This window comes from Toxotes jaculatrix, chromosome 3, assembly GCF_017976425.1.
Source record: "Toxotes jaculatrix isolate fToxJac2 chromosome 3, fToxJac2.pri, whole genome shotgun sequence".
In the NCBI taxonomy this organism is placed as follows: Eukaryota; Metazoa; Chordata; class Actinopteri; family Toxotidae; genus Toxotes; species Toxotes jaculatrix.
Window position 1 is genome coordinate 10,235,504 of NC_054396.1, and position 25,041 is coordinate 10,260,544.

Genomic DNA, 25,041 nt, shown 5'->3' on the forward strand with positions numbered 1-25,041 from the left:
GGCCGAGTGAACTATCTTGACTTTAATAGGATCTTTGACTCCTCTGAGTGACCGGCCAAGACGGTTGGTTGTCTTGGCAACCTGTATACAGGAGCAGCTAGTTGCTACAAAGCGATTCTAACTATTTAAAAATTTCTTTTTTTAAGCCTCTTTGTCGAAAAAAGACATTGTTTGAATAGCTAAATTTTTGGTCAAGTCTTTAAACCGGACTCTTGTCGCAATGCCTGTGCATAACAATAACGTTGCAGCATCAGTGAGAAAGGTAAATGTTAGTTTAGTTTAACTTACGGTAACTATCTAATAAAACGGTGACGCCACGTCCCACTAACTCAATAGAAAAGTAAGAGTAAGGTAGTTAATGTTAAGTATGCTTGTTGCGTCTTTTATTATTCTAATGTCACAGCTAACCATTTAGTTGGTCATTATTTTGACACAGAGCTCAAATGTTCAGAAGGTACCTGGTGCGAAGCCAGCCAAAGCTGCAAGTAAGAAGAAGGTGGGTGTATTAAACTCCATAAACTGACAACAGTTCTGAATTTTGGCTGAATGCAGCAGGGAGAACTATGAGAGACATGTGCTGTTACAACATGATGTAATTTTCCATTTAACCATGCCATAAATCTCTTTTGTATGTAATGCTATAGGATGAAGAAGAGGGTGTGGATACAGGCGATGGACGGGAAGAGTGGTCTCATAGGAAAGCACTTAATAAACCTGCAGATCAACTGGAGCTCACTGATGCTGTAAGAGAACCAAGTACAAGGCAGCCACATGGGCTATGTTAAGGGGACTGCTTCAGAATATTCTGCTGTTTTTATTGGTCTCAATTGTCTAATTAGAATTTTTCATTATTGTGTTTTGGTCACTTTTATATGCGATCAGACATGTCCGCCCTGTGTTGTCATCACAATATCATTAGGAATTAAAAGAGGAAATCACAAGGATCTTGACTGCAGACAACCCACATGCACCTCAAAATATTGTCCGCTACAGCTTCAAGGTAAGGAAGTTACATCCAAGCTTATAAATTCACATCACTGACAGCAAACGCAAGATATTGCCACCTCATATCATAGACTGTTTAATTAGAAAGGCAGTCCTTCTTGCCTCCCTGTCAGCTATTTACATTAAAAGATGAGTAAACTGTGTCTGACCAATGTTCCTGTGCTTTTGTCTGCCAACTACAACCAAACAAACTTAACAGGTTCCCCTGCTTGCTATTCCTCACATTCTTGCTTCTTGTGTTTCCCAGGAACGTTCCTTCAAGCCTATCAGTGTGGATCAGTTAGCTGTTCACTTTGTGTTGGAGGGCAGTCTCCTGCATCAAGACTCTGATGAGGCTCGTAGGCTGAGGGCCAAGGAGGCTGTTTCTGAAGGTAGATACTGAAACATGATAAATAATTTTCTGTCTGTAGAGCACAGTAACACTCTTATTAGCTATTCAAAGGCAGTGTTCCTTAGTGTGTTTTTAGCCTGTTTTTTTTTCTCAGGTGTAGTCCATACTTGGTGCCACAAGGTGTCACTTTCAGCATGTTTCAGAAAATTAAAGAAATGTCCTGACTTCTGAGTTTACATGTGAACAAGTGATGTGTTTGTTATCTACATAGTCAAGTTATGATTTAATGTTTCCAGACACTGAAACAGTCGACACAGGAACAGAAGCTGATGAGGAGAAACCAGAAACTCCGGTAAAAATATCTTTTGCTGAACTAAAACCAGACCAGTGGTTTGTGTGTGGCAGTATTTCATATTCCATTTTAAAATGCTTGACCAAGGCCTGTTGATCAGTGTTTCCTCACAAAAGGTTAAGAGTGTGACTAGAGCTACAAAACTTCCCTTTGTTGGTTTTCCACAGGCTACACCTGTAGAGGAGGGAGGGGAAGTGGAGGAAGCTGGAGAAGAAGACAGACCAGACAGTGTTGCCTTCAAAACTGACAAGAAGGAGCCAAAACTTATTAACCAGTTCAACTTCAGTGAGAGGGCCTCCCAGACCCTCAATAACCCACTGAGGGTAGGAGCAGCTAGCAGTAAAGCCAGTCACCTGTATAATGGTTAAAATAACAACATTTAAAAATCGAAAGTTTTAGTATAAGAGGGAATGAAAAACACATTGATGGGTATATGATAAAATATTCATAGCCTAGTGCCTAAAGACTTTCAGTGGAGTCATTTCTATTTTCCTGCAGGAACGAAGCTGCCAGACTGAACCTCCTCCACGCAGCGTCTTCTCTGCCACTGCTAATCAGGTACTGGATTCCATGATTTGTTTGAAAGAGATGTTAGGGCAGGGTTGTTTTCACACTACCGAGTATCAGCGAATATATAGGCTCACATGGGCTGACTGTAATAACCAGTATTCTCTTTGCAGTGGGAGATCTATGATGTATATGTGGAGGAGCTGCAGAAACAAGAAAGAAATAAAGAGAAGCAGAAAACCATGCCATCACAGAAAGACGGTGGCAAAAGCAAGAAGAAGGTGATGCTAATGGAGACTCAGGTAAATTGACTTCTCACCATCTTCTCTGTCTAAACTTAAAATGTACCTAATATTTATATCTGATAATAATGTTGCCACCATACTTACCATGCATACATGACCATACATGACAATCTTAATGACTAACAAATCGTAGTGTCATATCTTCAAAGCTAACAAATTTGACTACCCAGGACTCCTGATAATTCTCTACCATCATGCTTATGTTCTTATGTTAATCTATGATAATTTAATGAGGACCGATAATTAAGCAGAAAATATAGCAGTTTGATGTATGTTTTCACAGTGTTTTCCTCCAAAATTTTATCATGTTTCTGTTACAGAGCGATGACATCACCAAAGTGAGGAAAGCATCCAAGATCATTGAAAGAATGGTCCATCAGAATATGTTTGATGACATAGCACAAGGTATGTCCTGTTAAAACACATGACTCAGTGCTAAACTACAGTCTCATTTCATATTCAGGTTGTTAAATATTCCTCTCTTCTCTTCTCTTCTCTTCTCTTCTCTTCTCTTCTCTTCTCTTCTCTTCTCTTCACTCTTCCCTGGCCTTCCTTCATGCCCTCTCAGATTTCAAATACTTTGAAGATGCCTCTGATGAGTTCAGGGGCCAAGAGGGTACCCTTCTCCCTTTGTGGAAGTTCCAGTATGACAAAGCCAAAAGACTGTCTGTCACTGCCCTCTGCTGGTAGGTTTGCCCATCATCTCTGCTAACATTTCCCCAGAATGATCTTCATTATCATTCTGAGGAAATGGGTAATTTTATATCTCTTTTACCAGTGATTGTATTCCAGTTATTTTATATCACCCCTGCTGTTCTAAGAAGGGCGGATGACTGATTAATGTACCTGTCCTTAACAGCAATAACAAATATCAGGACCTGTTTGCTGTGGGAATGGGATCATGTAGGTACACAGAGTAGTGAGTTTTGATTTTAATTTTATTTGATCTAATCAGATTGTTTTAAGTTATTTACTTATCTATTTTTGCATCCCATCCACTGTCCTCTGTCCCTCTCTTCACCAGATGACTTCAGTAAACAGGGGAGTGGTATGCTTGTCTTCTATTCACTGAAGAACTCTGCGTTTCCAGAGTACATCTACCCCACCAGCTCTGGCGTCTTGTGCCTCGACATCCATAAGCAGCATTCCTACCTGGTGGCAGTGGGCTTCTACAACGGCTGTGTCGCTGTCTACAACTTGAAAGAGGAGGGACTGGAGCCTGTGTACAAGAGTACAGCTAAAACTGGCAAGCACACTGACCCTGTCTGGCAGGTGAGAGTAAAGGACAAGGCAGAAGTGGTGGGACTTCACGGTGTGTGTCTAGCTCAGCCAACTCCACCTTTGCACAATTGCCTTATCTCCATATGTGCAATCACATTTTAATGGAAGCCATTTTTAGAGCTTGCCGAAACCCTCTAACTTCAAGCAGGCAGCAATGCTGAGTTATTATTCTCCCTGAACAAACACAACATTTCATGCACTGGAGAGTAAAGGAATTACCATAAAAATGTAACCTCCTCATCAGATTATTTTGATCCAGTTCATAAAATGTTTTCACAAAAAAACATCCATTTTCTTTTGTTTTCAGTGGATTTATTCATTGCTCTGTTACGATATGATACGCTTTATTTTCTCCACAGGGAAATTTGGACTCAGGTCATACACATGTGTAACCACCTGCACAGTGATATAAAAAACAACATATAAACAAAGCAGCACATACTGTAGCAGATCAAAACCACAAGTTACACAAATTGCACATTACACACATACTGCACATATTGCACGGCCAGTGAGGAGTTATTAGAACACCATGAAGCTATCATACAACTGCTGCAGCGTCAAGCAACATTATTCAAATTTTTAATTGAGGTAGGCACAAATTACAAATACATTGGGGTACTCTGTATCATCTGCCAGAGGGTGAGAGCTGATACTCAGCATGGAGAACATGAGATGGGTCAGATAATATTCTCTGTACTCGGCTGAGAACAGACTGCTCATATACTCACTGAAGGGACTGGTGTTCATTCCTCCCCATGACCTTCATGGCATGTTGTACCAGACGAGCTTAGATTTTGAATGTGCACTGAGATTGCTGTGTCATGCTGACACCCCATACCTAACCATGCTCTCTAATACAGCCTGGTAGAATAAAAACATAATCCTCTGGTCCACCCCATACACACTGAGTCTGTGTAAGAAGTACAGTCTCTGCTGTAAACACATTTTCAATATGGGCCTTCTAGCTATGTGTAAGAGCAGACCTGATTGATTGGTTTATCATGTATGACCACAGTGGACTAAGATCTCCCACTGACCTTGGCTCCAGAACCATCTCCTCAGCTTTTTCCACAATTAAAATGAGATGGTTGGCATCACACAATAGCACAAAACTCTGTTTTGGTGAAATAGGCTGAGGGACTTGTGTCCTTGTGCAGTAGGCTGGGGATGGCAGTATCATCAGAAAATGTAAAAATGCAGTTCCTAGGGTCTCTGGATTTCTTTGTGTGTACAGGTGACTGAATCTTGTGTGGGTCAACCACCGACCTGTTGTATTTCATTCAGGTGCGCTGGCAGAGCGACGACATGGACAACAACCACAATTTCTATTCTGTGTCATCCGATGGCCGAGTTGTGTCTTGGACACTTGTTAAGGTTAGCCAAGAAAATATACTGTTTTTATTTACAGACACTCTCTTTGGGGCTTGTGTTTTCACTGGCTAGTCTTTAATCTCAGCAGAATACAAATACAATGCAACTTTGAAGATGCTTGCCAATCCGATGCTTTGTGTGTGAACTCTGGATATATGTTCAAATGTGCACTTGTTTATGTGTTGTTGTTTTTTTTAAATTGCATGTGCATATACGTGTTCCCCTGCATCGCAGTGTGTTTGTGTATTTGCAGAATGAGCTGGTCTTCACAGACATTATCCGACTGTCACTGAACGGCGCTGTATCTGAGGGGCCAGAAGGTGCACAGCAACTTAGCATCGGTAAGACTCACTCACTCAGCATGTCATGTTGTATGCGTGTTTAAGCATGTAACCATAACATTTTTAACAGTTGTTACTAACATAAAGCACTAGACTTTATATATTATCAGACAGTGTGTGTAATTTAAGTGCTTGATGTCTCTTTTCCACAGCATGTGGTACAGCGTTTGACTTCCACAAACAGATCGACTATCTCTTCCTAGTTGGCACTGGGGAGGGGAAAATACACAAGGTATGTATCAAGGATTCCACTATACTGGCTTTGGCTCGATGAAACAGGTCACATCTGACATGGTTCACTCAGGCTGCCGAACTGGGAATAGAATCGTAGTATAACTTTTGATACAGTAACATCAAGCTACTGTACACTGGCCACAGTACAAATTACATGACATAAACAAATCTATAATAAACAGTACACTACAGTACAGTACAGTACAGGACAATCAATAATGGTATTACATTACAGTATGTGTATAACTGATGTAACTGATATGAGTATGTGAAGCAGCATAATAGTTTTTAAAGAGCAGGAATGATGCCTTATTATTGAGGTATCTTAAGGAACCATACAGACAGTTTTCATTCAGTACAAATTGTGTACTTTGCAACATACTACATTAGCAGGTAGTATCCATTTGATAAATGTACTTTTCTGTCAACTGAACACAGATGTCTTAAGTAGTTGTCCTCCTCATCCTCCTCATTCCCTTTTAGTCAATATATAGCTATGTAGTAATATTTTCCAAATGTTATGTTGACTATAATTTTATGTTTTAATTTGTCCTGGTTGACAGTGCCAGACCATTGGTTCAACATAGAGTCAGTGTCAAATAAGCAGCAATACTTGATGCCAGTGTATCAGTTATGTATCATGACAGTGATGAAAGTGGTGTATATGATTGTCCCCTGACCAGTTAGCTATACAAAGGAGGATAGCCAAACAAAATAAATCTGTAAATTGAAACGTAGTGGAACATATAACTAAAATCACACCATTCTTCTTTCTTCACACCAGTTTTGACCATAAGGTACTTACAGATATCCTGCTGGGCTTTCACTCTAGGGGGTACATAAGCTATAAAGTTTCCATTAATAGTTTTTTTGTGTGTATGTGTGTTGGTGGATGTGTGTGACTGTCCATATGTGCACTTGTGTGTGTCCATGTGTCCCATTGGGAGGCCCTCAAGCTTGACATTAAGCATTTAATGTGTCTCCTTAAGCAGAGGCTCTCTCTCTGTCCACATCAGACAGCTGGTAGTTTTTGGCTGGCCTCCCACCCTCTCTACGCTCATCTTCCTCATGCTCTTGTTACTCTAGGCAGAATGACACTCATAAAAGTCTCATTTATTTGCACTTACTGTCCCCTCATTCTATTGATTTAATAACGTGAAAGTGTTTAAACAGCTCACTGACTAATGCACAGATCACTGAAATCAGCTGATCTTTATCAAATTAAACCTTGTCCTTGAGGGAAATCTATCTCACATGGCCGAGAGAATACCATATTTGGTAGCGAGATTAAGTTAGTTTAGGTTCATTCTTGGCTGCGGAAACCTAAGGCATGCACAGATAAATTTGCCTATTTAAGCACACACACTGACAAGCAGTTATAATGTAAAAATAAAGGATAAGGCTGAATTCCTTTATCTTTTCATTATTATCAACATTAGACCCTGAAGCCCCAACATTTGTTTTATGTTTTAATGTGTTACCAAATACTGTCCGTGTCCCTCTTGTCCAGTATAGCTTGAGCACCAGTAAAGAACTTCACTGTCATCCAACAAACTATCATATAAAACAGTTAAACCATTGCATTTAGTGGCATTTTACTTCATTTGCGAAGATAAAATAACCATGTTTAGTATGGTTCCCCTTGGCACACTAACAGCATGTGCCTGTCTAACTGTCTTACACTGTCTTTCTCACTGCACCTGGTTGTAATCAGACACATTTTTTGCTTGCATGTTGTTGGGATTTGTATGAGGGAAAGTACATGACCAAGGAAGGCTCACAAGTCGCAGAAGAGAAAGGACTCACACCTTGGTTGCACTCCTGTGCAATAACCTGACTTACCTAGCTGTTCTTGCAGACATGTTGCCAGACACACACCCAGTATGTGTGATGAAATATGTTCTGTCTGTCACCTCAAGGTTCAGTGACACAGAAACCCCAGGAGAGGACTGATTAAGAATCTATGACCTAGCTGCAGGTATCAAACTGTCAGTGGTTGGAAATTCAACAGCTGTCCCCACAAGCTATGAAGCTGTTTTATCTTTTGTGGATTGTCTAGTTAATTTATCCTTGCAACCTTAATCTGCTGTTGTTTTTGGTGCTTTTGTAAGCGTTATTCTATCAGTGGTAAACAAACTGGAAATTTAAAGGGTAATTCAACACTGACCCACAGAGAATTGCATTACACTCTGGGTTAAAACCATCGAGCATATTGCACTTTTGGCCTCAATCCAATCGGCGATGTCACAGCACGACTTATCCATCAGCTGTCAGTGGACAGCTTCACATGTGCAGCTTCAGAAAGCATTTACAAGTTTTTCGTCCTTAAAAAACAAAATTTAAATAAACTAGAAATTTACTCATGCTTTGTCCTTTTCACTTTACTAGTCAGGAAGAGTGCTACTCAGCATGGGAAAACAGTTGTATAATCTCTTCTGTGGCCCTGGAGGGGCCCTTGTCAAGTCACAGTGGTGTCATTGGTGTTATCTCAGTTTGGGTTACAGATATTTAACAGAAAGCCCATGTTATAATTTTGAGGCATTATAGACGTGTCTTAATAAAAATCTCAATTGAGCTGCATTATGGGAAGTGTAGGATCCATATGTTTGGAGCTTGATACATGAAATGGACTTTTTTTTAATCTGTCTCCACAAAGTCCCTCAATATCATGGAAGTGCAATGGCAAAAAGCACTGGAATGCTCCTGTTAAATGCTGTTTTCCAATGCACAAATATCCTTCCCAAAAAATAGGGGATGACAAGAACTTATCCTGACTACTGTGAAAGAAAGACGATTTTCACTGGCAAACTGCATTAAAACTTGCCAAGGATGGTTCTGTGAGTCAGAAAAACACCCATGAATACTTCTTTATTTTGTCTTGCCACATTTGTGGCTTCAAACTAGACATGAGTAGTCCAGTTCAAGCTTGCTTTTCTTTCAACGAAGGAAAATAACAGTTTTGACGGCAATGGAAAAATTGAATTGAATTTTGTGCATGGAAACTTTTTTATGGCATTTTTGCCTTTTTTGTTTGAAAGTTGGCAGTGGGAGAGGAGTCATGCGACAAAGGTTCCCCAGTTGGAGTTGAACCTTGGAGGTTGTTAAATGGTTCACATGATAACCATCATCTGCTGGGGCACCTTACCATGGAAACTTTAATGTGTACCTGCCGGGTCTTGCGAAATCATTTAGTATGCTGAGAGTTTGTTTGACATGGTTTTTTTTTTAAAGCCTTTAAGTTTTCTGTTCTCCATTGCCCTTTAATTTATGGTGTTGAAAAATTGCCGTTTCATTGCCAATACAACAAGTTGTTGATTGTTCTTGATAGTTCCCAGATATTTCACTAATCCTACATACACAAAAGTTTACTGCAGGTGGCACCTGGAGGTGTTGAATACATTCAGTCACTGAACAACATATTAAAAAATAAATTATTAAGAGAAAACATGTTTATACCCTCTACTTTGGTCCAAATTAAGACTTTGCCTTTATTCCCTAGTGCTCCAAGACTTACTCAAGCCAGTTCCTGGAGACCTATGATGCCCACAGCATGGCAGTGGATGCTGTAAAATGGAACCACTTCCACCCAAATGTTTTCATCTCTTGCAGTTCAGACTGGACTGTCAAGATCTGGGACCATACCATCAAGTAAGATAACTGATAGAGTGAATACTAGCATCTAATGTGGAAATTACTTTTTCAGTCTGTACACTGCATATCATATCGTATCTTTAAAATTATGATTCTGTTTTGTTTATACTTTATCTATGTTCCATTAGACACTTGCCATCTTCAGTATGGAGTTTTGTTTTCTTTCATCATCTGATGCCATTTCCATTACTATGTATTTTTTCTAGTTCCGCATTATTTTTATTTCATGTATCAAGATATACAAAAACCATGTCCATGACAAACCTGTTGTGCTACATGTTGGAAAAAATTTCTAGCATTCGGATGAGGTTGTGCTGTTAGCACTGACTGATTGCGTTTGTCCGCCATCTCCGACGCTGCTGGATTAACTGGGCATCATGTTGCATCAAGCACAATTGGCAGTGTTGGCTGGTGGGAAGTTTTTGAGGGATCACGTACTTGGCTGGGGCACATTTGCAGAGGAGGGTGGCATTGCTTGAAATACTCACTGTCACTGTGAACCTCTTCAATGTTGGGTGAAAAGAAGGAGGTTATGACTCCATATGTGTTGGATGTGACACATGACAGTATATTCTCTGGGGAGACAGTGGGAGTTAAGCAGTGACAAGGGCTGAAGTGCATAAGGAATTTGGCCATTTCAAATTGGGAGTGAAAGGGGAAAATAAGTGAAAAAAAAATAGGGGATCTGAGTTAATTTGATAGTTGTTATTTCAGTTTAATGGACTGTTTAGTTTATACTGGCTTGAAGAAGACGTAAGACGCATTTGTAATTCACCTCCAAAGGGAAGTACATGCTGTGGTTAGTCACAGAATTGCAACTGCACTTTTGTGCTGTATTATTCCTCTAATCGTTCCATAATGTTACAGTATATCAGTATTTATTACCTTCTTACACTCATCATGGACCTGGCAGAATTTCCCTGCCTTATTTGACTAACCCACAGTGCCTCCCACTTCTTGTCAGCTCAGGCAGCTTGACTGAATAATGACAGTAATCATCTACCTATTATGAGAGACAGGGTTTTCAGGAACGATCCATAACATCCCATAGATACAAGCCTTATTGTTTCCAGATCAAGCAACTTTTCACAAACTGTTTTTGGGAAACAGTTCAGAAGTGTGAGAGCTTGACACTGAAAACTGCTCGTTTTGTTTGACGGATGAGACTCATATATCCTGTAAAAATGTCAGATGACGTGAGCCAGTCCTGAATGAACTGAAAGGCTTGTAGTAATAGAAGAGACTTGCATCAAGTCTTTCAATCACGCCAAAGGTTAGCTTGATGAGTCTGCACCTCAGCTGGGTGATAAACTTCGACACAATTTATGAATCCTAATAGCTCTGACTCTGGATTTACAGTAGGTGCAGTGTCATTCTGCTGTAAAAAACATCTTTTGAAAGACTCTGGGCCAGATTTATAAGCCTTTGTATTTCATTTCAAACATTTTTTACACCTACCGGAGTGCATGTTATTTATCAAACAGACACCCCATCATGGAAGTACAGTTTGTCTGTCATCTGAGGCACATCCTGCACAAAATCATTAAGGGAGGTTGGTGGAAATAATGGAAAGAGTTGTGCTAAGGGTGGTTGATTGCACATTCTGGTTTGTATACTAAGGTTCATGAAATTGTGAGGGTCTGATTTGCACAGAGGATACTCCACCCCTTGTGGAGAAAAAAAAAGTATGCAGTGGAGCTGTAAACAGAGAGGGGGTAGAGTGCTGAGGCTGTTTGTGTTTGTGTGGCTCTTTGACATTCACTCAGCTGCTAAAGAACTGCGGTGAATGTATTCTTGATAACAGATTTCAACATTACTGCATTTTGATTCGTTTTTCTGAGCTTGCTGATGGTAAATATAAAGAGGGACTCTTGCAGAATCTGCCTAGAAGGCCGTCTCAAGCCGTCAAATTACTTCCTGTCTTAATAAATCAAACTTAATAAATCAAATTCCCACAGAAATTGTTTTCCTGTACGTATGTAAGTCGCCTTCTCTGTCAGCCTTTTGTAAAAGTGTCAAGACTATGGGAGGCAAAGACTAGGACCCAAATGCACGACCCCTCAGACGTAGTCAGAATAATAATTTTAATTCTAACAAAGTAACAAACAGAAAATCACTCACGAAGGAGGAAGGCAAAGCAACTGGACAAAGTAACAAACAAAAGATCACCCATAAAGGGGAAAAAGGCACTAAAACAAAAGTTACAAAACGTGAACACAAAAAACAAACTGACACTGGACAAGGGGAAACTTAAAATGAGGTAGCGTAGACTATATATACACAACAGGTAAGGGGAAACAGGTGGAAACAATTAGGGCGGGGAAAACAATTACAAAAGCGGGAAACAAGACAAAGACAGGAAGTAAAACAAGACCAGATACACAAGGGCAGTGAATTCAAAATAAAACAGGAACTACTAACAAACTAAACAACCTAGACAAGAGTCCCAGAGTCCAAAAGGGGGTTCCAAACATAAAAGTTTTCAGAAAACAGCCCCCTAAGGGGCTAATCATGACAAAGAGAACGTTTTCTTTACTCTTGTCTTTGAGGATAAGTATGTGCCTGGTTCCAGCTCAGAGAAACATTTCATTTCATTGCTTCCAGTGGCGTTTCACAAGTTAATAACATGAGGAAACAGTGTGCAGGGGACTTCTGTTTGATCTGCACATGTTTTCTCTGCCAGGCTCTGATGAGACATTGGTATCTGGACATTTTATAACCAATTGCCATGGACGACAATCTAAAGGTGGTTTTCCACCACTCGAAAATAAGATAAGGAAATCACAATGCCGAGACCATAGAAATAAAGTGTACTGTTCTATAGCCAGAAACAGACAAAAGATAGATTGTGCAGACAGTCTGAGTTATACTGAGGATTTTTGTCTCTCAGACTCTGATGAGTAACAGTTCTTGTTCATTCCGAATGACATTGAATTTCAGAGGCATGTAACGTTTCATGCACTATAATTAAAATGTATGCCTTTCCTGTCTGACCTTGTATCTCTCTGTGTTTTTCCAGCACTCCAATGCTCACCTTTGACCTGAATGCAGCTGTTGGGGATGTTTCCTGGTCCCCATATTCCTCCACTGTATGTGCTGCTGTCACAACAGATGGAACAGTAAGTGTCCCTTTAAACTTACATTTAAACTTACTCCTGGTTCATGCTATAGTGCATGAGTTATGCTTATCAAGAATCTGATTTTCATTGTAAAATCAAGTGTTTTGCATTCATAGTTGAAGACAACAGATATACATGATAGATTTGATGTAATATATCAACACTGTGACATGTCACCTGTAGATACTACATGGATTTTATTAATCTTTATATCATCATCCATATACCCTGAATTGTTTTTTTTTGCTTCTCTTTAATTAGAATTAGAAAAAGGGACACATACCTACTGATATTTTCATGGTTGCAGGTGGTATTGACTGACTATACAATCAGTCTCAGACCTATACGAGGGTCTATAGGACGCTTTGTTGGAAAGCTATGATTATCACCACCGCACATCCGCTGTGTAGCTAAGATAACGTGAGCTTGACACTTTCATGACAGACCAGTTGAAATCCCAACAGCTGCACCATCTACCACCTGCCACCCACTTCAGTATTATCCTTATAATATAGTTATAGTCTCAGCTGACTAAACCCTTACTATATTCATTTCAAGGGTAAGTCTCAGATTAATGCAGAATAGCCTCAGGCAACTGAGTTTGTTCAAACATGGTTTCTTGTAACAAAGGCAGCTTCCTGCCTTGCCAGTGGTTATTGATTCCAGCCAAAAGTAATTTCGGTGGATGCCGTGTTGCTTATCTCCACATATTTTCTTAGTATGGCTGCAAGCTGTCCCCATCTGTTTGTCTTCGCACCAGTCTGCGCCACGCTATAAAAGTCCAGAGTGTTGTGTCTGACACATTTCCTGTCCAGTGTGCCAAGAGAAGTCGAGTGACAGTGACAGAGAGGAAATGAGAGCTGAGCAATTTGAGAGACACCTTATGTGATGCTGTGTGTGTGTGTGTGTGTGTGTGTGTGTGTGTGTGTGTGTGTGTGTGTGTGTGTGTGTGTGTGTGTGTGTGTGTGTGTGTGTGTGTGTGTGTGTGTTGTGTCCTCTCTAATGTCAGGATTCAGTCAACACAGGCACAGTGCACACTGGAGTAACGCACCATTGTGTGAAATGTCTCACAACCAAACATCAGTCTTCTGTCCCTTTCATAGTATACAACTTGCATATAAACAACTGGCAGTACATACAGCTAGTGTTTAAATCCAGAATAAAGCAAGCAGTTTGTTTAATTGTAAACATCTTCTCCCTCAAAAAAAAAAAAAATTTGCTAGAAAGCATATGAAGTCTCATGTGCATTGTAATTTATTCTCTGAAACTGGATCAAAAGCAGTTTTCACCAGCTATTAAAAAAACTAATTAAAAGCTCATCAGTTGACATACATTTTACAAGCACAATATCCTTTCCTTCCTAAGCAGCAGGAAGGACAAGAATATTCAATTTGAGTTGATCAAGGTCAATGTGGCTGTTCCATTTTTCCTGTGCGCTGAACTCAAAACTGAAATATCCTTCCAGTCTCATTTTAAGGATATGCTTGGGAGAAGACAGTTTAGATATTTCATGACAGGAGCTAGTGATTATTATGTAGCAATACTAGTATTTACTGTAATACCAAATTTTGTGATAGTGTAAATGTCCCCTGTAAACCTGACAGTGACGTGCAGATTTAACTGGATCCATTAAATAACTCCTTTCTACATTCAGTCCAAGGCCAGACTAAACTCTCCATGACATTTGGTCACTGTCAGATTTTGAAGAATGACAGAATATTGCCAGAATTCCCACATTCACTGGTGCGGTCGCAGTGCATGATGTTAATCGGCATAATCTCTCCCAGGATAGCAGCTTCTTTGCAGTACATTTGTCGTTTTCTGCGACAAGTGTCTGATAGAGCTCGAGTGACTCAGCATGAGTTGTGTGCTCCTTGACATGTATTTACTGATACTGTTGATGACAACCTGGCCTGCTGCTGCGGCTGCCACACTGCAAAATGTCAGGGACACAACGGCGTACGTGCTTGTGTGTGTGTTCATACGTGTGTGTGTGTGTGTGCATGTGTTCATAAGGATAATGACTTGCCTGGCAGGCTGAGGTGTAAGAATGACACTGAGTTGTGCAGTGCAAACAAATATCTCTTCGTTCTCTCTCCGTCCTTGCCTCTCCATCTGAGCTGGCTGTTGAGGAAATAAAGAATCAGGAAGAAATAATGAGAAGTCCAAGCATATCCCCCACTGATTAGTCTCAATATCCTCTTAACTTTCTGCACATGGGCTGCCACATATTTCAGTTAGTATACCTGCATCAGCTCATGCTGGATTTTTATGTGATACTGAAACAACATCAGCCTAAAACAATAAAACTCCCTCAATAATGTAACTCATTTCATATATTAAATTTAACTAAAATATGATATAATAATACAAGATAAATGTATTAATTTATAATTTATTTATTATAGACAATCACTCGTGCACAGTAAAATGTCTCTCTGCGTCATGTTCCTGTGTGATTTACAGATGTAGTCGGTGCATACTGCAATCATTAGTCAGGACTAATGTTACATTAGTGCTTATATCTCAGCAACAAAAACACTAATGGCTGTAGTGATGTAGGTTACAGAAAGTCATACCCTGGTAGAATATGATGATTGGTTTCAAGTGATAACTGTGATGCTTTGTGTGGCGCTGGTACACATAGACAGTGTGAACCCCAGCAGCCTGGGAACAGTCATCTTTTTGGTGAAAAGGAGTGGGCTGTGCTTCAGAGTGGGCTCATTTCTTTTGTCAACAGATTGTCTGAATGCACTTAGCTTCAAAGAAGAATCTCTGTGATCTGGTTCCTTCTGGATAAAGATGCCTATGATTTTGTATTTGGGGCTTCAAGCTTACACATACACACACACACACACACACACATATAGATACGGACAGAAGTGCACACTCATTGAATTACTGGGAACACCCTTCCTTGCACCAGATGGTCAGGCTTGCATCCCTGCAGAGGCTTGTGCTCCACCATTCTCATTCTCACATAAAAGACAACACACACACAAGATATGAGAAGGCAGTCTGTAACAACAGCTTTAGCCTTTATGTACTTACTCACATCCTAAAGCCTAAATATGGTAGTCTTTTCTCTCTAAGTTGGGTCAAGTATTATCCCGTTTTTGTATGCACACTCTGACTGTGCTGTTGGGGTAATGCCATACTCCTGAAATGTCAATTCAATTAGAGGGTCAGAACTGTCAAAATAAAGTTTTATTAACATATTAACTGGTGTAATCATCTTTTTTCAGGTTCATGTTTTTGACCTCAGCGTCAACAAATATGAGGCCATCTGCCAGCAGTCAGTGGTGGCCAAAAAGAAGACCAAGCTGACTCACATCGAGTTTAATCCTATCTATCCCATCATCATAGTGGGCGATGACCGAGGCTACGTCACCAGCCTCAAACTCTCCCCTAACCTTCGCAAGAAACCAAAGGTAAGAGTCTTACAGAATTGCCAGAGACAGTTACATTGTCATCATTTAAGCAAATGTTCTCCCACCCTACCTCATTTTAAGCCTTTGTATGAGTGGAAAGAAGATAAACCTGTTTTTCCAAATGCAGCTGCTTTACCATTCCACGTTTCTTCTCTTGCTGCTTTGTCTTTTTAATTAGGTTTTATAGGCACATACAAATGTAGCTTGCCCACATTATAAATTAGGTATCAAACTTTCTGCCACTTTCAGCACTAAGGAGAATTGTGGGTTAATTTACTGTGTTACTTTATCGTATATATATACCATCTTATCTGTAAACGATTTGAATGCATGCTTGGCCTTTTGCATTATTCACGACTGCCACTTGGTCCACATCAGTGAAAGCCGATCAGCTGATTCAGTCTTTGCTGAGTCCTGACCTAGAGCTAATTTCACTAAATAACAATGGAACACAGGCCATGCCCCCCCCCACCCCCCCACCTCCACCCACTCACCCCCACCAGGAGCTCATTATCAGCATCACTAATCATCTGAATTTCTGTCTCCCTTGCCAATTTAGGCCAGTTAACAATTAGCCACAGAGAACTTGAGTGTTCTTTATAGTTGATTAAGCTTTTAGAGAAGATCATTAAAAGAAAAAGCAAAATGCTTCTGAAAATCACTGTTAACCAAAAATAAGGATAAAAGAGAGTCTTCTGATGGCCCAATGGTTTAAGATATCTACTGCATATGGTGGTTAATGGTTAATGAGCTGGGGAGTAATCACAGCAGCCCTACTAATCACAGGAGGAAACCAAATGGCACACTGAGTCACAACACTTTAATCAGGACCCATTTAGAGTCAGCTCTGCAGCCTCTCCAGTTTCCCTCCGTGTTGCTCATGTTGCCGCATGTAAAGTAGAAGAAATTCTAATGGCTGGAGTAATATGTATTTATTTTTACAACACGTTTTTGTGTATTATGCATAGCATTGCCACGCCTGGGTACAGACACATAAACAGTGCTCCTTCAACAACACTCATAAACACAGTTTATATGGTTTCAGCCTAACAACACATACACACACACACAGTACTACCTCATTAGTGACCTCAGACTGTAGCCCTAAAGCATACAATTGGGAAATAATTGCACAGTTCAGCACCACTGACGGTGCTCAGAGCATTTAGGAATCCAGTGTGGCAAATAAGCATCAGGCACAAACAGCCACAGCAAATATTACCAATAATGTGTCTTATAAAATTGTCACAGCAGCCCACTAAAACTAGCACAATGGGCATGGTCGCGCATTACTATACCCAAAACACTGGCACTGTGGCTTAGCAATCCAAACTTTAACAATACAACTGTGAGTTGCACTCACCTATTTAAAAGGCGTTCAATGAGACTGACGAGGCGGTCCATGTTCTTGGCTCTTTTACTCTTATTAAACGAGTCCACTTGTCCCCTCTTGTCCTCTGGTGCTCCTCAAAAAGGTTTAAATTAATTCTTTGGATCCTCTAAAATTACATGTCGAGTGTTAGAACTCTAACCATAGGTATGTGAGAACAGAAATTTATTGCAGCATATACATCGCCAAAGTGTGTTCTGAAATGCTGCGAGCTCTGTCTGCTGTGCTGAATTGAGCAGTTATTTCCCAGGTGTAAGCCTGAGGACTAGAGTCACAAACGAGGTAATGTCAGGTGTACGTACCGTTATGTTGTGCACATACTTTTGTGTAGGCCTGTAGGTATGTTGCTGTGGAGGGTCTATGAGTGGGCCCAAGTCCCCCATTGCTCACCAGTTCTGTTTTTTGGATGTTTGAAAGTCTGAGATTTGGAGAAATAAGAGTCTTCTGAGATAGATCCAATGGTACAGTCGCTACTTTTGTGTTGAATCTGGTCTTAAAGTGTCACATTAAGTACCTGAAAGTGTATATAATGGTGTACTTTAGACAAACAAAACAAATGTTCATCATTTTTGGATGACCAGTAGCAACGATCCCTTGTCTGTGTCATTACAACACACTCAACTCTGTACAGTGTGAAAGTGTTCATTTCATCTGTTCTCTTTTCAGTGGCCTCTTTCTTTGTCACCCACAAATCATGAGTGACAGTTGCATTATAAAAGCAGCCTTATGCAATACTCTGTGATGATCCATTTATCACTATTGCCTTGCAGGGTATAACTTCTATCATAGCATTTACATTTTTATTGATGTAGAGTGGCTGAAAATGAGCAGACACATAATTATAGCACAGGTGGGGAATTATATGCATTAATTTTATACACAGGAAGAACAAGTCTGGGATTTTACTGACGTGGTAAGCAAACCACTGAGGAAAAACTGGAAATTTGAAAAATAAAAATCAGCACAACACAGTTTCACATCTCAAGAGATAAATGCTTTTTTTCTTATTTTGAATCATTTTGAAAGTTTTTGTTCATTTTAAGTGCTGGTTTGTGCTCAGTCAGCCTTTCTCCCCACTGTGGAAGAAGCTTTATTTTTATTGAGCCATCCATCATTGCACAGATATTATGTGGCGTCAAGATTTGATGCTCATTCGTTCAGGGAATGCAGCTGTCTGTCTGGATTCCCCCCCCGCCCCCCGCCCACTCTATCCATTTCACACTTCAAAATAGCTGCACTAAAATATAATAAAATTTCAAAGCTTCAGTGCAGGAGTTAACAAGTCACCACCAATTGTTCGCCATGTGTTTTCTACTGTACAATGCGCTGTGGGATGAAAGTTTCCTTCAACACTACACTCAAAAATTTAATACAAGCTGGTATCTTTCGTAGTGTGAGCGTACTGTATACAATAAAAAACAAAAAAATCTTGATCAGAATAGACCTTTTTCATAGCAGACATTATGTGATGTTATGGTAGGAAAAATACAAGTGTAAGTAAATAACAAAATTGTGATAATGACTGCAGTCCATTCAGAATTTCTAACATGATTTACTGGGACACTTCAATGTAATGAGCTTTCATTAATGTTACTAGCTACACCTGTGTTTTTCCTGCTTAAACCAGTCAGCATTGCTGTGTACATAGACACAAGGAGCTTCTGTATATCCTCTTTCTGTGGTCTGTATTTTAAACCCCACACAAATTTTGAACTGCCTCCTTCTCAGTTCCTGAGCCAGTTTTCTTGAGTGTCTTGGAGCTAACAAGACAAAGCGTATTGACAGTGCGAGACAATTTTCATGTAGCTTTGGAATGATTTAGGCTTTTGAACCTTATGACATGTTATAATGAATGACCTCTTTGTTCCTTAAAATTACATAAATGTCAACCGTTTAATTAACTCCATGGTACAAGCCGTACAAGCTAATGCTGCCTCTTAAACTCCCAGCAGTCAAACGTGTTATTTCTTGATTAAGATGGTTCAAATTAAATCCAGCTGTTGTGAGAGCTGCAGGATTGTGTCAGGCCTCTTTAATCAAAGTCCAACTCAGTATAAGAATAGTCTTTAACAATATCCAAGGAGCCTTGATAAGGAGATCCCTGTTAAATATTACTTCATAGAGGTTTAATAAACTCCTGCGGTAATACAGGACAAATGTTTTATATTATTTGCTCTTAAGTGGCTGTACACAATAATAACAACATGCTCACACCACAAACAAGATCTCTTTAATTTACCATTTGCAGTAGTACCCTTTAGGCAGTAGCTCCATGTCTTCAAAGCATTTCATAATATGGTAGAAAGAAATTATGATATAATGGAGTAATACAACGACTTTGCTACTATTGACCTTGCATCCATTTCAGTTTATGTCTGATTGTGTTCTGGTCTCCTCCTGTTAACTGGCTTGCCTGCTGGTGAACATAAGGTTAAATAATTTCTGATCTGTGTGTGTGTGTGTGTGTGTGTGTGTGTGTGTGTGTGTGTGTGTGTGTGTGTGTGTGTGTGTGTGTGTGTGTGTGTGTGTGTGTGTGTGTGTGTGTGTGTGTGTGTGTGTGTGTGTGTGTGTGTGCATGTGCGTGCAGGCTAAGAAGGGTCAGGAGCTGCCTAAGGGTCCAGAGCTGGAGGTAGCCAAGATGGAGAAGCTCCTCAGTCTGTTGAGGGAACCGGAGCAAAGCACAGTTTAACGTGGCCACCGTGGCTTCTCTGCCGGACACAGAGGCATGTTTTTTTGTTTTTTTCTTTTACACTCATTCATGCAATTCCCATTTCTTTTGCTCGGTGTGTGTGCAACAGTAAACAACATTGACATAACATGAAAACATGTTTGTATATGTTTGTTAAAAAAATGTTTTCTTCTGATTTATCTTAAGCTGTTAATGAGTTATTCATATTCATTTAATACTGCATTTATTTATACTGCAGTACTTGATACATATTAAACAGGCAACACTAGAATTCCATTGACTTGGCTGACCTCTTCTGCAGGGATTTATTAAACCCATTCCGTACGTATTGTACAAGTTGATTAAGCTAAAAAGTGAGGGGGGGAGAGTTACTGCAAGTGAGGGGGGAGATAAATTAGGGTAATAGATTGAGCATTTGTGGACCATATCCAGGCGACTTATCTTGGCCGGCACACGCCGTCCTGGGCACTCGTTCAAGGATAAGTGAGGGGGCCGTTTAATATCCCATCTATGGGAAGAACTTTGCTTAGAGTCATGGTAGTATCTGTCTTTATTTTGCCTTTTTTTTTCCCTCTGTTTCCCTCCGTCTTAATGATCTTGTCCTTCAGTAAAGTACCGCCCAGTGCTCTGTCGCTCAGCTGGAATAAGATGCTGTCTCAACGTCCCGAGCTCTCACTCTGTCTGTCTCTACTGCAGAGAGCTTCTGTGCCCTTCGTGCAGCACTCTCTTTCCTTAAGAACGATTCATTACTTTATCTCCACAACTTTACTTAGAGAAGACTGCTCAGTTACCTTATTTTACAGACAATGCTTTGCAAATGATTGTGGCCATGGGATATTAATGAGAGTTACCCTCATTACTGCAGTATTAGGAAGCACTCTGCAGGGTTGGCCAAAGAACTGTTTGTTCTACTGTTTGTCAGACTTGTTCATGTTGCATTTTTGTGGATGGTTGTAGCCACATTTATCACACTTGGGTCAGCTAAAAGAACACTTCTAAAACAGAGGTCAAGATTATACTGCAACACCTGTAGGATGCAGTCAGCAGGATATTCTATCTCTTCTTTATATGATCAGTAATGTGACACTCAGTGACTTCCTGGTGTTATTTGGTGACCAGGTGTTGTAAGTTGCTTTGTTCCGTATCCTCTCTCTCTCTCTCTCTCTCTCTCTCTCTCTCTCTCTCTCTCTCTCTCTCTCTCTCTTGCATTGTTCACATCTGCTTTAGTCAATCATTTTACTTGAATGACTTCCAACTATGAACTTCTGTTCGGTCTGATTCGCTTTGAAAGTGCATTTTTGGTCCTACCAGTGGGACGTTCCAAAGTTGGAAATTTTCTAATTCTACAGATAAAAACTTGAAGAGCCATATTTTCATGTGATATTCTGAAACCCTTTCTTACTTCTTGCTCCTTACTGACTGCTGTGTTACTCTGATATCAACTAAATTCCTGGAATTTGTTGAACAGCTTAAAAAGCGCATCCTAAAATCTTTCAGCTCCATCGCATTCCTTGTTGAGTGCCAGCGAAACAGGTCAAATCCTTACGTATTGATAACTTGTGCCGGGCCGTGTGGGAACATGGGCAGTTTCTGTTTGCAATCTGTAGGATTCCATATGATTAATCCCTCTGAATGTTAGCGACCTGTGATTCAGTCCAGTGTGAGTGGGCCATCTCGGACAGCCACAGGCAGATGTCAGTGTGAGGGCCGTATTGAAGAGGGACACAAATCTCAACTAAGCCTCTCTAGTCCTTATGTAACACCCTCAGCAAGGCGCTATGCCTCACAGATCGCTGGTATTTATGAGTGACAGTGACACACACACACTCCACACCGGCTCAAGTCCCTGTTCTCAGCAATAGACTGGTTTTCTCTTGTTTTTTTTTTGTTTTTTTCAGGAGAGAGTATGAAATAAGAGGATATATTTAGAAACCTCCAACAACAAGCCAGCCTCTCTTTGTGTACTGATCATTCCTTTCTCTCAGTCTCCGTGTAACCTGCATCCATCTCCGTGGCCTTGTCCTTTATCTTCGGGCTGTCTGTGTTAAATGTATACATTCACATCGGCATTCCTCCATGCGCTGTGTCAAACCAAGGGCAAGAGCTGACAAGAGATGGCTGCTTAAAAATAGCTTCCTCTCTCCACCACAGTTTAGCCTCTCTGTCCCTGTGAGGCACAGTCATTTCTGCCATCAGATTGGCAGCTGACTTCAAAAACTACGAAGGACAAGCCAAATTCTTCCTTGCAGTCAGTCCCAGTGCTCCCTCAGCCTCCTGTCCTGTGGAGGAGTGCAGTAAGGCCATTGCTCGTTGCTACATTTGACTCATCTTTCTGCAGTCAGGAGGTTAACAGGTATTTGTGCTCGTTCTTCTGCTGGGTTTCCCCTTCGCTCGGAGCCAGCACCGGCAGCCTCTCGGGGCTGGAGGGGACCCTGCAGGCCCGGTAGAGGATTAGACAGAGGAGAAGGAGGAGGACGGCAACAAATGTGTTGCAAGCTATGGCGACCAATGCAGCCGTGGAAAGGCCCTTAGCGCTTTCTTCACTTTCCATAATGAAGACTGGACTGCAGTGTCCAGTGTTGGTCAACTTAGATATGATATTTTAAGTCGGTTCCATGATGTCCTTAGTTCATTATTAGGGAACGTGTGAGTCTGAGCATCACCAACGTCTAGATTTAAGAGCAGAAGCTTAAATCCATAGGATTATGATTACACATGTCCCCAGATGGATCTTATGGACCGTATTTCCATCTTGTAGTTAAATGCCTTGTGCACTGCGAGGCGAAAAACATCAATATGTATCGCGACTATGTAAGGGAAGTGTTCCTCGGCACAGTGGATATTTGGTTTTGCTGAATATTTAGATTGAACAACTCCTGGAAAGTCTGCCTGTACCTTTCACTGCAGAGATGAATGTTTACTCCTCAAGGCTCTGTTTTTCTTTTTAGCTTCTTTAGGGTGACACGCCACCACTCCGTCATACAGATGAGCCTTTGCAGCACGTTCTGGCAATGCTGATTTCACAGAGGTCTGCACTGTCAAAACATTGCTTACAATTCCAATAAATTCCTGCCAGTGTCTGTAAGAGAGGAACAAACAGAACAATTAGGAATAATTGAACACAAGCAGAGTTTGAAATGGGGGACATAGGAATGAGCTGTGTGTAAGTCAGTTAGCATATCATTAAAGAGTGACTGTTCAGCCATCTGAAGGAAAAGGTATATGCTCCATGTGTAGTTTGCAATTGGAGTAATACACACACAAGATCCACTGGAGTTGGCTTTGTTAAATAAATCACTACCCCTATTACAACATAATTAGACAATATTCACAGCCCGCTGTATTTTCAAATGTACAACTCCGCATGTAACACCAAAGAATATTCCTTCGTCTGAAAAGATGCTGATGTGGACTCTCCACTCCTTTACCACAACCGTCAGTATAATGTCTATGATATTACAAGCCCCAAACCAATTCCTAACACACCCACTGCTAATGCATGATAATGGACTCCTCCCAATCCCATCCTGTTTCTAAGTGCACAACTAGTGCACAACATGCCTTTAACTACACACCAAAAGTTTGACTGCGCCTTGCACTGTGTACGTTGATTCGCTGAGATAACACCAAATTCATTAACAAATCAAATGCTACATGGGTTTTGTTTCACATGCACCAGCACACTCCTCCACACACACCTCTACATACTCAACATGCGCATCTTTCTTCATAAGCCTTCAAATTAGCATCTGCAGTACAGATGGGCCATATGCTAATACGGAAGCACAATATTGAGAACTAGATTGAAAATTTGCTCCAATTATCTTCCCATTTGCTAAATTAGCATATCCATAAATTTACATTGGAAAAGCATTTGTAGTGTGAATAGTTAGCAGTGATAACTTATGCCAGAGTGAGTGAGTGAGTGAGTAGTGTTTATCTGGACAGAGTTCTTATCAAGTCTAATCATTTTGAATTCATAAAAACCTCCAACAAAAGGTAGAAACAGATGAACAAAAAGATGCATCGAGAATGGATCAAAGAAATTCTCAGGTTAGAGGATCTGAATGATTTGAGGTTTTATTGAGATGTGCGTTCTGGTCCTTTGCTGAGAGAGATTAATTGAAAGCAGGTGACCATATGCGTCTTGAATTTGTCGTGATTATGCAATAAAGACACTAGATTAGAAGCTAAACACCAGACCACCTGTCATTTCATTTTGTGCACCGTCACTGTGTAGTTCCAGTGTAACGAATTAACAATATAATTTGGAATGGTTCAAGAGCAGAGGCCCTAGTTTTCAATTCAGAAGTTTTGTTTTGCATTCTCAAATAAACTCTTCTACAAACCTTGTGAATCACAAGGGGAATTGTTCACTTGACTCATTTGAATCTCTCTCTTCTTACCAGTCAGCTTTAAATCCTTCTGTCTTTTTCTCTCTTTACGTTACACGCTGCTGTTACACACACACACACACACACACACAAAAAAAAACACTTAACAGTTGGGAAACCCTGCTAGAAAGCTTTACTTCAAAAACACTCCAAAATCTGCATCCATGTGACAACATTGTCACACACAGACCTGCAATTACCTCTTATCAATGAGTCTGTAATCAGATTCCCCATCCCTCAGGAAATTCATTTCATACCCCCGCCTGCAGTGATGGGAAACCTGGCTGCCCACAGAGTGTGACAGGTGGATTTGATCACAGAGCTCACAGAGCTCTGGATCTGGCTTTGGAGTAGCCTTCAACACTCAGGTGGAGAGGAGCCTCCGTTCTTTCGCTCTTTGGGGTTTAAGGACAATTGTTATTTGTGAAAAAACTTCCCCTGAGAATCGATCACAACTAGAGATCTCTCTTGTGTGTCAGTTTTTAACTCACATTCTACTGTATGTCACATTTTAAGAGTCTCAGGTTCCCCCCAGTCCTCTAGAAAAACGTCTTTCATATTGTCGGGATGTTAAGTTCAGCTCACCAAGATGCTGAGACTTTTTGAATTTTATGTGCTGTCACATGCCAAAGCAAAG

The 25,041-nt window shown here is 40.5% G+C and overlaps 1 protein-coding gene across 1 annotated transcript; it reads left to right on the plus strand.

The window, feature by feature from the left end:
• Positions 1–220: 220 nt before the first annotated feature.
• Positions 221–20,019, plus strand: dnai1.2 (dynein, axonemal, intermediate chain 1, paralog 2). Its single transcript, XM_041034166.1, has 20 exons — positions 221–262; positions 437–496; positions 645–743; positions 920–1,000; positions 1,253–1,376; positions 1,633–1,688; positions 1,856–2,011; positions 2,187–2,246; positions 2,369–2,497; positions 2,821–2,905; positions 3,069–3,186; positions 3,360–3,403; positions 3,525–3,772; positions 5,069–5,158; positions 5,409–5,496; positions 5,649–5,728; positions 9,230–9,378; positions 12,401–12,500; positions 15,746–15,931; positions 19,909–20,019. The coding sequence occupies exons 1-20, from the start codon at positions 221–223 to the stop codon at positions 20,008–20,010; spliced, it is 2,097 nt and encodes a 698-aa protein (XP_040890100.1). The 3' UTR covers positions 20,011–20,019.
• The last annotated feature ends 5,022 nt before the right edge of the window (positions 20,020–25,041 follow it).